The sequence below is a fragment of the Schistosoma mansoni genome, chromosome 1 (assembly GCF_000237925.1).
Source record: "Schistosoma mansoni strain Puerto Rico chromosome 1, complete genome".
NCBI lineage: Eukaryota > Metazoa > Platyhelminthes > Trematoda > Strigeidida > Schistosomatidae > Schistosoma > Schistosoma mansoni.
This window is the reverse complement of record NC_031495.1, coordinates 373570-388176: the sequence shown is the minus strand read 5'-3', so window position 1 is coordinate 388176 and position 14607 is coordinate 373570. Positions and strand designations below refer to the sequence as shown.

The 14607-nt window shown below is 35.4% G+C and overlaps 1 protein-coding gene across 1 annotated transcript in view; it reads right to left on the bottom strand.

The window, feature by feature from the left end:
* Smp_160460 (Myb1-related transcription factor) overlaps positions 1 to 14607 on the bottom strand; it is a gene marked incomplete at both ends in the record, with an annotated part of 98476 nt that overhangs the window by 62052 nt on the left and 21817 nt on the right. The window contains 2 exons of the mRNA XM_018792900.1: positions 7591 to 7809; positions 7990 to 8153. Coding sequence (XP_018647466.1) covers positions 7591 to 7809; positions 7990 to 8153 — 383 coding nt within the window. The remainder of the gene's footprint in view (positions 1 to 7590; positions 7810 to 7989; positions 8154 to 14607) is intronic.

Here is a 14607-nt window from a genome sequence, read left to right as displayed (position 1 = left end):
GTAGGTATGGTATCTGGGAAGCTGCATAAGTGCTGGTAGTGGTGTTAGTGATGAGATCGATTCATGTATAGTGAATGCCAGAGCGGCTTATGCCAATCCAGGCCATCGTGATGTTAGTCTGGCTGTAAAAGGTCGGATCTATAACGCATCGATGAGAGCAATTTTGTTTTATGTTTGTGAAACCTAGCCTTTCCGAGTTGAGGATGTTTGACGACTCATTGTGCTTGATCATAGTTGTTTCAGACCAATTGCTGACATCCAGAGTCAACACCATGTTAGCGACAATAATTTAATTAACATATCGCCTTGAAACACTGATTACAGTGGCTTGGAAATGTTGTCACAGAGAATTCCACGTCTCAAATTATTTGCCGACAGTGGGACTGGTTGGAAAAAGCGAAGAGGTGGTTAGTGTATGATATGGTATGGTATGAAAGATTGATATACAGGACTGGATTCTGTTGGACCTTCACGACTCCCCAGTTCGGGTCCTAGGGATGGTACAACACAGTGGCTAGAGACATTATTAGACATGGCTCAGAATAGAAGCCCATAGCGATCCTGTCGTATTTTATTTTTTAACATTCTCCACAAAAGTGAAAGCAAATTCTTCAACTAAATTCTTTCTGGTTATATTTATCTCAACTGAACTGCTATTCCCACTATTATTTTTATGTCACTCTAAAAAACTAATTTCTGTTTATCTTTGTTCACCTTCCTTTATCTCTTCAAAACCTAATTTTCATTGTGTGGCGTATATACATTTTTGATGCCCCATCATACCAATGTTTATGTGTTCAAATAAATAACTTAGAAAAAAATACGCGAGGATCGCTCCGAAGGTATCTATGCTCAATTAGTAATAGCCTACGAATTTCCTATTTTTAAAGATCAACCGTAAAGGAAAACGGAACTAATTGATGCACAGAGTACTCAGGCTTTAAGTTATAAACAGACAATTTACCTGGGCCACAGGTGATGCAAGGTGAGAAAAGTTAACCGAGCCTTCTTGTTCAAAGTGATCAGAAGACTTTATGTTTTGTTAGCATCTTCACTAAAAATATCATCTTCCAGGTATTTAAAGTAAATGAGTGAATCTCTAAGTAACTTTTGCCCAGTTGAATTCAACCCATAATCAAAACTTAGTTTGAAATAGGATAGGTATTCAATCAAAAGCCTAAACCAGAATCATCGTTTGATGGTCACGAGGCTATATATACATTTCTCTTTTGTTTCTAATACTTACGAACATGTAGATATTATGATGAGTGAGGGAAACTCTTCATCACCATTAAAAATTATCATAATTAGAGTTTTTTTCCGGGTATAAGACAATCCTAACATTATTCACCCTTTTTTTAAATACATACGTTTTGCATTACATGTGGAATGTATGTCTGGTTAACATAGTAACAACAAGTAAAAGACAAGTTGTGACAGTACATACAACCAAAAAGAGTATCGATAAGTAGAAGGTTTATATAGAAAACGTATGTATTCATCCAATAAGTTATTAAACAAATATATCATGTTAATTTGTAGTTCAGGGATTGATAACTTATTGAAGATCGATCATATGACCATAACTAATTACAATAAAAGTGGAGGAAGTTATCCGCAACATTGTCAATGTTCAATAGATGTGTTCATCTCAGCGATTTAGGCTGTATCTCCATTTGTTGATCAATTGAGTACTGTATATTAAAGCATAATTTGTATTAGAGATTTAACTTCAAGTCCTACTCTTTCCTATATTTGTATTTTTTAACCTGGTATAATGGTCTAGGCTAGATTGAAATGTTTAGAACAATCAGCCAGAGAAAACATCAGATACTTGAAATGAAGACTCGAATAAAAATTACATTCTAATATGCAACATCAATGGACTGAATCAATGGAATAATTGACTGGAAGTGTTGGATTATCACATTCATTGGATATTGAAATCATCCGACACTATTATACAGAACTCAAAAATTAAAGAACTCTATAAAATCCATCTATACATCTGAATATTTCATCTCGAATAGATTCCTTTAAAAACAGTGTTTGAATAGATCTATCGCATTTACTTCATGTAAAACAAAGGAAGAAGGGGGAAAATGTCTACGAAATTACATAATATAAAATTTCGATAATAAGTAATTTCATATTTTAGAGATCATTCTTTCATAAAGTTTCTAATAATGATTTAGTTCTGGAAAAATCATAAAAGTACCAAACGATCAGTCAGTCAGCTACAACGTCGAATCTGGCACACATATGCATCGGTCCAAGTTGCCACACCTCGTTAGCACAACAAGATGAACACCAAATTCATAGAAGTAGTTAATCTAGTGGTGGCAATATATATAAAAGAAAGATTGTATATAAGGATATAGTATAGAATGGAAGAAAGTTATGAAGCAATCTTAATCTTAAGGTTTAAGGGAAGACAAAGAGTGTATACACGAACGCCATTGTGATCGGTCGATTCTGAGCCATTTCACCCAGAGACTCCAACCATTGGTTACGATAGTCACGCGGACCCCAACTAAGTAGCCTGCATCTACCAACATGGCTCAGATTAGAAGTTAGTGACTTCAAGTACTGATGCCACGTTTTGGTTTGGCCGCCCCTAACTTTCTTCCAACCATCCACAATACTAGTCAGCATTGCGTGTCATGGTAATCGGTGTTCAGGCATACGTAACACGTGGCCCAACCATTTCAGTCGATGAAGATTCATGACCTCATCAACTGATTTACCATTATTCCCTAATAGTACCATACGATAATACAATATCAACCCTTAAAGAGTATTAAATAACTTGTTTACTGAGCAATTACCTTAACAAATGTGCAAACATCTATATGAGATTAGATCTAAATCAACACAGACTAACATTATTACTACCAACACTAACTAGTCTGACATAAAAGTAGAGGGGAAAGCAATTACAGATAAAGAAATCCAGATAGTGATAAACAATAACATTACTGATTATTTGTTTAAGCCATTGTTAACAAGTGAACATTTTCTCATGGATTGACATCAATCGAGGTAATATTGAAAACCAAAGAGCATTGGGTAACTGTCTTGTTGTGCTTTATAACCTTTTCAAAAGTGTGCATACATAACTTAACCATACAAGAAACGTAATCTAGAATCATCTAGTGTTACACAGAGAGAGTTTATGAACTTGGCATTACATATTTAACTTATTAATGAATCAAATGTATACGTGTTTATATATCAATCAAACAGATTAATAAGGTAATTAAACAATTTCATCTGACTGTTAGATGAGTTATTAAAACTATAATTAATAACTTGGATAAAAATTTATAATATTCAGAGTTTCAAATCACGAATTAATCTGAATTAAACAATTATTGTAAACTAGCAAACACTGGATATTTGTTTCATTATAGTTTGTAACTCATTAGAAATTTCTATTCACAACTATTTCAAGGACCAAACTCAAAACCACCAATTTGTTTCTGGAAACAGCTCTAATGGATGTAAGAAATAGCGGTATGGATCTGTTGCCTGGTGAAAGACTTCTCAACATTGAGTATGCCGATGATATTGTCTTCCTATGCGATAATGCCCAAGGCATGCAATCCGCACTTAATCAGTTGGCAATCAGTGTCCGTAGGTACGGTATGTGCTTTGCACCCTCTAAGTGAAAAGTACTCCTACAAGACTGGCAGGATTCTAATCCTGTACTCACCCTGGATGCTGAGCAGATCGAAGTAGTTGAGAAGTTCGTGTATCTAGGTAGCTGCATAAGTGCTGGTGGTGGCGTGAGTGATGAGATCGATGCACGTATAGTGAAAGCCAGAGCGGCTTATGCCAATCTGGGCCATCTTTGGCGCTTTCGTGGTGTTAGTCTGGCTGTAAAAGGTCGGATCTACAACGTGTCGGTGAGAGCAGTTTTGCTCTATGCTTCTGGAACTTGGACTCTCCGAGTTGAGGACGTGAGACAACTCTCTGCGTTATCATCATTGTCTTCGAAGGATTGTTGACATCCATGTCAGAAATGCACAAGTTCGGCATCGTGTGTTCGGGTGCAGAGACGATAATCCAATTAGTGTCACCATCTTGAAGCACCGACTTCGGTGGCTTGGACATGTTTTACGAATGCCGTCCCAGAGAATTCCACGTCGTGCATTATTTGCCGACGCTGGGACTGGTTGGAAAAAGCGGAGAGGTGGTCAGTGTATGACATAGTGTCGTGGTATGAAAGAAAGCTGCAAAGGACTGGCTCCTGTTGGTCCTTCACGACTCCTTGGCTGGGGTCCGAGAGATGGTGCTACAAAGTGGCAAGAGACGTTATCAGATATGGCTCAGAATAGAATCCAGTGGTGATCCTGCTGTAACCTTCTTTTAATTTCTTTATAAAGAGTGGTTATAAATTTCTTAATTGAAAGAGTCTTCTGGCTGTACATTTCAGTTCCCCCTCCCATCACTACTCTTCTTTTTTTCGTCCTACTTTTCTTCTTTCTTTTATATATACGCATCTTCCCCTTTCTCTTCCCATTCTCATTGTTTTGTGTGGTGCATATGTATCTGGCGCCCCGTTATACCAATATGTATGTGTTTAAATAAATAAATCCTGTTTTAATGAGGTGTGGCAACCTGGATCGATGTCTATGTGTCAGACTCCACGTTGCATATAACTGAATGATGAAGGGTTGCTGAATTTTGTAGTTCGAATTATCGACCACCGGATGTAAACTTATACGACTAAATTTTAAGCGTTAGTCCCCAGTGTACATCATTGAAAAGATTCATTCGACGACTGAACACCTATCCGGTGTATTCTAGTTCTCAACGGTTGTCTAACTAAGATCAATGTAAAACTAAAAAAATCCAACAATCTATACAATCCTCTATTTTAATAATTTCTATAATTATCTAACCATATCATGTAATGAAGTTTTTTGATAGTTTTCGCCAAAAATTTGAACACACTATGGAACACTATGGAACAATGATTTATCAGACGATGTCTTATCATTAAGCTTTCTATATCATCTAGTAAAGAATCAATAATAAAATACTTTCAATTATTGATAAAGTACAAGTTCATGAAGTCAGCCTTGAGCTACATTGTTTTTCATTAGAGACAGTAATACTCCACTATTATGTAAACTGAAATAGATGAAGTGTACTTTGGACTTGAGTTCTAATGGTTGAAAGTCTAATAGTTTGCCCACTAATTATTCACAGCAATATTGAAGTAATTAGTATTTATAACAGTAAAAGAATCATATGATTTCTACACTGAGATTTACTGACTAATACGCAGACTTATTTTATTACTAAAACAGATTAGTTACATTCAGAATGAGTTGTTACATAATTTATAAACAGAGTAGGTGATTGGGTGATTTACTAGTGTATGATAAATTAGTCTACTAATCTGAATTACAGTGTATAGCTTCGATAAGAAGTCGGTGGTACTAAACTGAAAACGCCTAATTTGAACATAAATTCTCAAGTACAATACAGTAGATGTTAGTCAGCTATCAACCGATTATAAACAATGTAATATCATTGTAAGCAAAGATGGATAGTGGTTAGCAGTGGAATCCAGGACGCGCGTTTCGTCCTATGTTCACTCTGGGGCTCGAAACCAGCACCTTTTGCTTCAAACGCCATCAACATCAACTCAGAGATGCAGGTACATCCAACTGACGAGTCACAAATACGACGTAACGCGCATCAAACTGGATTCCACTGCTAGCCATTATCCATCTTTGTTTACCATGCTTTTGAATTTAGGCTATATCGAGGCAATACGTACAATATGCAAATATGCCAATTACAGACTGACCAGTTGCAGTCCTAACACATCGATGGGAAAATTCAAACAAACAATACTAAATGAATGTAATATCAGGGAATAATGCACACAGACGGAAAATCATATATTTCATAAAAGCACATCAAGTTGAAAGATATATGAGTTAAAATATTCACACCAAAGGTAGTGATATATTAAATGTAGGGAGATGAATTTAAAGAAGAAGGAAAGATAGAAGAAATATATGGAAGAATAATCAAACATATATTTGTAAGAAATTAAGAAACAATAGATCTAAACCCTAGAAAATGATTCCATCCAATATCAACTTTTAGGTCTCTGGTAATTCCAAAGTCAGTCGTTTGGTCAGACACATGCAACATAAGACATGGAATATATGTGCATCAGTTCAACTTGTTAAACCATATCATTAAAGAAGAATGAAACTATCGGAATGGACATCAGAGAAGTAAACTATATGGACAACCATTAGTCAGCCAATTAGATGAAAGATGGAGGCTATTGGATTTCAGAGTGGAATTGTAAGCACAATGAAAAACAGGTTGTACTTGACTAAAAGCTGTGTGAAAATTCAGCGAAAGTAACCGATATTTCACTAGTAGGACGCTGAAAAACAATAGACAAGATATAGCAGAAGACTTAGAACGAACAGAATGAAGATAAGAAATTCACCAAAAATCAAAAGAAAATAGGGACAAAAGGGGATTTTGAACTTTTTAACGGTAGCCTGTAAGTATTTAGAATAGCATGAAATTCGTTAGAAAAACCAAACAGATATTGCCTCATGTGTATTTGAGTGAAATCCACCATATAGCTACGGAGCAATAATAGTTTGTAGTCCCAATCTTTGTATGAAAGTTTACGTCAGTTCGTGAAGAAATTCCTAATATTAGTCTCAATACTCAACCATGAAACCCAACGCTAACTCCATACCCCAACCCCTGATCTTAAGCCTTTCACTGTAAGAAATAACTCACGTGATAAAGTTCATTATACACTTCAAAACTTCTTACCCTTTGTAACTTTATCCTTTATTAAATAATAAAGTGACCTAAACCAACAAACTGTTTTCCGATTGGCGAATACGCTAGTCAAAGTTATTTGAAGTTTATAAGATCCTCCATGTAGTTTACTTATACTTAGATATCAGAATAGTATAAGTAGTAATAGTTATTAGTAGTTGCAGAAAATAACAGGAATAAACAACATCATTTCAGAAGAGTGAATGTTCGTGGAACAGAAAGGTAAAGAATAACTGCGTTTGCATCTTTGCAACCTATTATCAGCCATATCAGTCATGGTAGTCCACCATCGGTCACGATAATCGTGAGGACCCCATTCAGATAGATTTTATTGAACAGTAAAACCTAACTCAACAGTCGATCACTTTATGAACTGATGCCCATTGACGGTTAAGTAGATCTTAGGTTTCTTCCATCCTACTCCTACATCAGAAATCATTGTAGTTCGAGTTAAGCAATAACTACACAACCTTAAACTGGAAATACCATACCACCCAAAACGCTTCACAGTGCAATTGTTAATGACGCGTTTATACATAGCTGAAATCACATTTTAGTATGTCTGCCTTTAGTATTCTCTCGAGTAAAGTACATTTTTGTCTAATTTTGATGTTCGACTCAAACTTTTTTCCTGAAGTATAAAGTGCTAAAAAGAATAAAATATAATTTAATGATAAAACGAGCACAACTCGTCACTAAAAAAACACACTTTAATTAACAATAAATAATAAGAACGCCAATTAGGTCACTTACTAGATACACAAGTCGACGAATTAGAACGATCTAACTGTTGCAAGCTTGAAGAAAGACCCGATGCAGAACCTGTAGAAGCGACTAGGGCGACTAATGCAGCTGGTGATAGGCCAGTTTGATTACCTAATTCAATCAATTTATTTACACTTGCAGAAGAATCAACAATAGTACTGCCAGCCGACGATGCCGATGTACTATTACTTAAGGCATTCAATATGGCTAACGATGAAGCGTTATTATCATTATTGAGATTGCCGTCAGCATTACCACCACCACCATCGCGAGATAGCGAAGATTCAGCATCAAGTCCTGTCGTCGCTGCTGCTGCAGCTGCCGCCGCCGCTGCGGCTGATGAAGAAAGTAGAGCAGCAGCAGCGGCGGCAGCGATAGATAAGGCACTTGTATCACCATTTGTTGCTTGACATAATAACATCCAACGTTCATTCTCTTCGGGATGAGCATTTTCGTAATGTCGTCGAAGTGAACGTGAATCACTATAGGATTTATCACAGAAATGACATGCATGAGGTTTACGACTTTCATGTGTATACTTATGACCGTTTCTAAAACAGAAGAAAGAAGAATAATTCGAACGAGATAATGAACGGATAGATAAGTAATTACGTAGAAAAATTGAAAGATAAAAAAGTAGGTAGTCATCGAAACCATTAATTAACGCATTTGTCAGAAACAATAATTAATCCACTAAACTTCGTCAAAACCTTCTTATACAGATAATCCTTCCGTCGTCTGACTTTTCACGTATCTGTGCTCTATCGTTGACATGATTTAGAATCGGTCAAGATGATGCAGATGGATTTATTCTTTGTCTTGAATATGTGTTCAAAATGCTGAAAAAACAATACGGTTTGGTAAGTAATCGCTATGAGTCGATTTAACAGGTTTATGTAACTATTAATTTCAATAATAAACATAAATCGTACAGATATTCACAGTATTGAAATGATTCAGAAGATTCCTCACTCAAATAGTGTTGTATTCTTTGAACTAGTTGTAGTAGGCACTGATGCTGTAGTCCTGAATTATGACGAAAGGCATTAACAATATCAAGAACAACAAACATTTTAATTTGACCGATTTAGTTTCTTTAAGGAATCACAATGACATTTTCTAATTTTCATTTTATTAAACTTAATCTGCAACTCAGTTATAGTTAATAGAGAGGTGGAAACAATTAGCATGGAGAGAATAAACAAACAAGTCAAAATAATACCAGTTCTAATAATAATGTGAAAGAATAAACACTAGAGACTACTTGTTCAAAAAGCAAAGACGAGTTAGAAGAATAAAAGAAAATGGAATAATATTGAAGCTCAAGATGTGTAAATGGATCTACGCTGCAACAATTGAATCTTAACCATATCATCACCCAAAGACTCAACGAACACCAATCGCAGTTATTGCGAGAACTTTAACCAAGTTAGTTTGCGCCTATCTATGCGACTTAATTCGACGGATAAAGACTTATAGACTAAGTATATTTTCTAATTTTACTGAATATATTTGAGTCATAAAATACCCAGAGCGGACTACTACCCACCATAACTCTCTCGTCGTTAGTAAACGGACATTACAAGTTTGGAAAAGTTAGACGAGCTTTTTAAATATTTACCACATCAACTGGTGTAATTCAGATGTTTACAATCTTAAATGATGACATGTGCAATGATTGAAAAGAATTTTGGTCAGCATAGATTTTGCAGATATAACATTTTTTCAGATCCTACCTCGTCAACCTCAATCGCCTATTTATTTCTGGCGAATTTTTTTAGCTTTACCATTCTCTTAGGTTGTATATAAAAAGAGTTGAGTTCGGATAGATAATAAATGATGTCTAGTTTAACATTTCACTTAATTAGTAGTATATTAAATGAAACCTTAATGTTAATTCAATCATTAAACCATTACAATGGTATGTTCAATATCATTTATCACAATCAAATCATAATCTATCATCCCCCTTCACACACACACACATCTAATACATTTTAACATATACTGTAGTTGAACAACCGGATGATGGTTAAAAACCAGAAGAAAAAATCCGAGAGAAGACAAAGAAAGTCAATAAAAAGACTGAATAAGGTCAAAAATAATAAAAGTACATTGTTGTATAGTTGAAGAGGATAACAACAACAATAAGACATGAATCACCAATTAGTAAACAATCAAAATCACACATAAAATGGTAGTCATAATACGAGTACATAATAGAACTAGTGTAAGTTTATGAGGGAAGATGAAAGAATCATCTTTTTTTAATATGACTAAGGTTATTCCATGATGTCAGTGTAGCACTAATCTAATCTACTAGATAAAAAATACAAATATAGGAAAACTTATTTCTTGGCATTTTAGGCAGCACTTAATCAATAAATGAACAAAAATACTGAGTATCATACACTTATAGAACAGTGATAAATGTTGTGGTTAGTCCTTACCGCTTATGTGACGAATAGACTTTATTTAGAAAATCATTAAGAATGGAAACATGAACAGAAGTGAGTAGAAAACACAATCTCAACGAAGATAGAGTTGAAGGACCTTTTTATTATTTACTTATTTATTTAAACACATAAATATTAGTACTAAGGGGCACCAGATATATATGCGCCATACAAATCTCATTTGATTTATGTGAAGGCTGTAGTACTGCCCAAGTGCCCAAACCGAAACAGGAGGTTGCCTTAGGGGGCCACACCCTGAGCCTTTGACCTAAAGATTTGATCCACAAGGCAGTGAAGCATCGTGAGGAGATACAGTTCCATGGTAGCCGATGACCAACAATTGATTTATACGCCATTTGTTCCTTCAGGATACTGGAACCAGTCCATGTGCACCATTGGTTTGGAATCAGGGTTTTTCAACTCCCCAAGGTGGACTCGCCGTATCCACCAAACCGGTTAAAGCGCCGGACATTCGCTTTTCATCCTCTCAATTTCGTAAACAACAGTAATGCCACGAGAAGGCAGTGAGTAGGACTTCCCTGACAGAGGCTATATATTCGCGTGGCCATGTGAGAGCATTTCGAGAGGGAGAGCGGACTTTTCCCACTCTCGGCCGTACCAGAGCATTCGGGAGTTCATACTTCTAGGGATCAGTTTATCCTAATGGTACAACCAATACAAGCACTCATATATATCTGTACTTTCTATGATCAAACTAAACGTTAGTAATTTATTCTAAATGCAATACAAATGGCTTCTCTTTTTTTAACACAACAACGTAAAACAGAGAAAGAAAAGCAAGTCAATATATGGACTATTATCTTTACACTACTGATATACAAAAAGGTTCTACATTCCTTAAATATTTAAAGAATAATGAATTTCTGCTAGTTGCTTTTGAATAAACTTGTTAGATTAGTAAAATGTATCTAACATAGTAACAGTATTATTAGCGATAATGGTAAGAAAGATTAGATATAAACGGTCTGTATAGAAAAAAAAGCAAAGAACATTTCTATCATTGATTAAGAAGTGTAAATATTTGAAGACAAAAATAAACAAACAGTAAGTGATTGTTTGAACATGCGAATGATGTAGATATGTATATGTGAAACGGACAGACACACACACACAGAGAGAAGCAATGAGCCAAAAACTCTGCAAACATTTATCAAGCTAAGTGTCCTGAAAGAACTTGAATAACATCAAATATCATGTGTCTGAGGTTTGGACTCTACGATCCAAATATTTTGATTTGACCTACCAAGTGAGATCACTAGCACCTGATATATATTGTGGCTTTATAATGAATCAAATGACAAGATCTGTATGTTTCTTATGAAGGTAAACAGATAAAATATGATATAAGAACGAACTACAGTTTACCGTTCGAATTCAATCCAGTAATCTGTTTCTCCATTAACTTTACTCTTGTATATATATATATATGTTTATGACACTTGTCTATAACTAACATAATCAATCACATGAACAAGAAGATCATCCTGTGTACAAGACCAGTGTGCGAATGTTATACGATAAAACAGTAATATATGTGATATGCATTGGTATATGTCTAATTAAAGCCATACAGGAATCAACAAGGTGCCTGCGTGAAGTGAAAAGAAACTGCAGAAATGTATATAACAGATAGTGAGACAGACTTAAACAGACAAGGACACTTACTGCTAATACACATAGACACTCTTCAAATCACAATAGCTGTGTATATATTCATACAAATTACCATAGGTAATTATGAGTAAGTGACCAAGCTATTTGTGAAGGTGTGAGAAATATATTACATAAATATCAATTCGTGTGAGTCAATGGGACGACGACAACAACAACGGGGGAAGAAATGTGTTAAGCAAAAATATCCTTGGTTTAAATCCAGAGTGCAAAATTTATCACAAAAACGGAGTGCATAGTCAAACAAAGTAGTATCAACAATGAGATAAATTAAAGCTAACAAAGATTCAGACTTCAGTGAATTGAGAACAAACATCCCTGTTGTAATCAAATGCGGTTACATGAATAAATCGTTTAGAGTCACTACGTTTGACTGACTTCAATGGTCACACTAACCCTTTGTCACAATTCAATCTAAAGGCTGGGATTCTACTGTGTAGCTGTCATCTCAGTAGAGTTAAATCGGAAACTCTAAAAATAACTGAATTAATTATTGATAAGAATACTAAAAATTATTTAACCTTATGTATGAGAAGGAAATTATTGTATTTTTCAAACTTTTCAGAGTTAGATAATATTGAATTCGGTAATCCATTAAAAGGGGCTGGCTAACTTTGTTGGTTTACTTGCAAATCATTTATCAACTATATAGTTACGTACTTGGCTTTCAGTCACAGTTTAAGTGTGAGGTCTAATAAGATACTACCCAGCTCCAGAACCAGACTAGGTAGAACTTGCAACCAAAGTGGAAGGAAGAGGTTATTAATCCTTAGTATAATACCAAACCTAGTAAACGAGTATATTTAAATTGATAATACAATGTCGGTGCCCAAATTGAAGCAGGTGGTTTTCTCAGGAGGGCACACCCCGAGCCTTTGACCTAAAGATTCGATCCAAAATGCAGTCGAGCATCATAAGGAGATGCAGTCCAATGGTAGCCGGTCACTAACTGTTGATTCATACGCCATTTGTTCCCTCAGGATACTGAAACCCATGTGCACCGTTGGTTTGAAATCAGGGTTTTCCAACTCCCCTAGGTGGACTCGCCATGTCCACCAAACCGGTTAAATCGCCGGACATTCGCTTTTCAACAACAGTAATGCCACGAGAAGGCAATGAGTAGGACTTCCCTGACAGAGGCTATATACGCGTGGTCATGTGAGAGCATTTCGAGAGGGAGAGCGGACATTTTGCCCTTTTGGCCGTACCAGGGCATTTGGGGGCGAAACCTGGAAGCACTGGACAGCCGTTTCTTCCTATTATAGGACTCCTCAGCAGTGCGCATCCACGATCCTACACTTGCGAGATTCGAACCCAGGACCGAACAGTCTCGCGCCAGAGCACTTAACCGATAAACCAACTTTGGGAATTGCTTTCAACTTTGCCGATGATATGCGATTGTCGATGAATGAATTTAAACCAGCTAGACACCATGAAAAGTGATAAATTCCAAGACTTTTACATTATTATACTCAAATCCACTAAATCAGTTCATGGAATTACATGGATTTTAGTAATCTTTTTTGAAAGATGATTCTAACTTATCTGAATGAATCTCATATCGTAGAGAAAGTGAAAATGATCGAAGAGATTAGGCACTAGTCTACATTTAGACAATATATATATACATATATAAAAATAAATGTACAGACAAATAACAATTGTTCACATTAGTTTAACATTCTTTTCCTATACAAACAAACGCATCTCTCTCACTCACTCATTCTATTCATAAAAAGAATCAACTAGACGATGTCCAAAAATTATGACAGTAACATATCTATGTAAGCTTGTTTGTTTGCATATGAATGTATGTGCAACAAAGTACGAAGACTCTAAAGTACATAGACATATACTACTAATACTATTACTTATATTGTAGACATGATGATGGATTATACGTTTTAAATGAATACATGTATTAAAAGAAAGTAGTATCAAGGTATTAAATCAACGTTTGAGTTATCAATGAATAAGGGTTAAAATGCAAAATTAAGATATTTGCGTGAAAAAAAAGATAATGATAACAAACAAGTGGTAACTTTATAAAAGGTTTAAGTTGAGTAAATCTACAAAATTTATCATAATTATAATAGTCCTGATTTTTAAACATAAGCATATTTGTAAGCAGTGGCTAGCATGTTCAGTCAATAAATAGTGGGGTAGTTCGTCACTAATAATTTTTTTCATAATCCTAGAGATAACTGGAGTAATATTTATTGGCCGATAGTTGTTCATGTCAGTCTTATCTCCGGATTTGTAACGTGGTATGATGTACGCGGTTTTCCAACGGTCAGGATAAGAGCCTGATTCCATAGAGAGAGTAAACAGCTTAAGGAGAAGAAGTTGGATATCTGGACCACCATATTTGTAGAGAAATGATGAAATCCCGTCTGCACCGTGACCTTTCGAAACCTTGAGCTTATTTGTAACCTTACTAATTTTCAGACATGTGAAGGAGATAGATTTAATTGAGTTACCAGTCAAGCATATAACTCTAGAAACAAAGCCATTTAAGGATTCTTTCAGGACACAGTGTGACCTACTGTAGCCTTGGTAGAGAAGAGATAAGGATGGCGTGTTTGACTGAGAGAATGAAATGTGATTAGTGGGTATTTTGTCAGGTTGAAGAAATGGTGAAATTATTCGCCGAAGATGTACTTCAGGGTTACATAAACATTTTGAATTCCACTCAAATCTATTAAAAAAGACAGAAAACAAAGAAATTATTTGCAGATTAGTGAAATGTTAAGACAGATGGAATCACGAAAAAAATGATTCACAATCCAAACTACTTTTTATGAATAAAGTAGTCTAATATGCTTCACACAAAAAACCAAGACAAGGGAGAAACGAA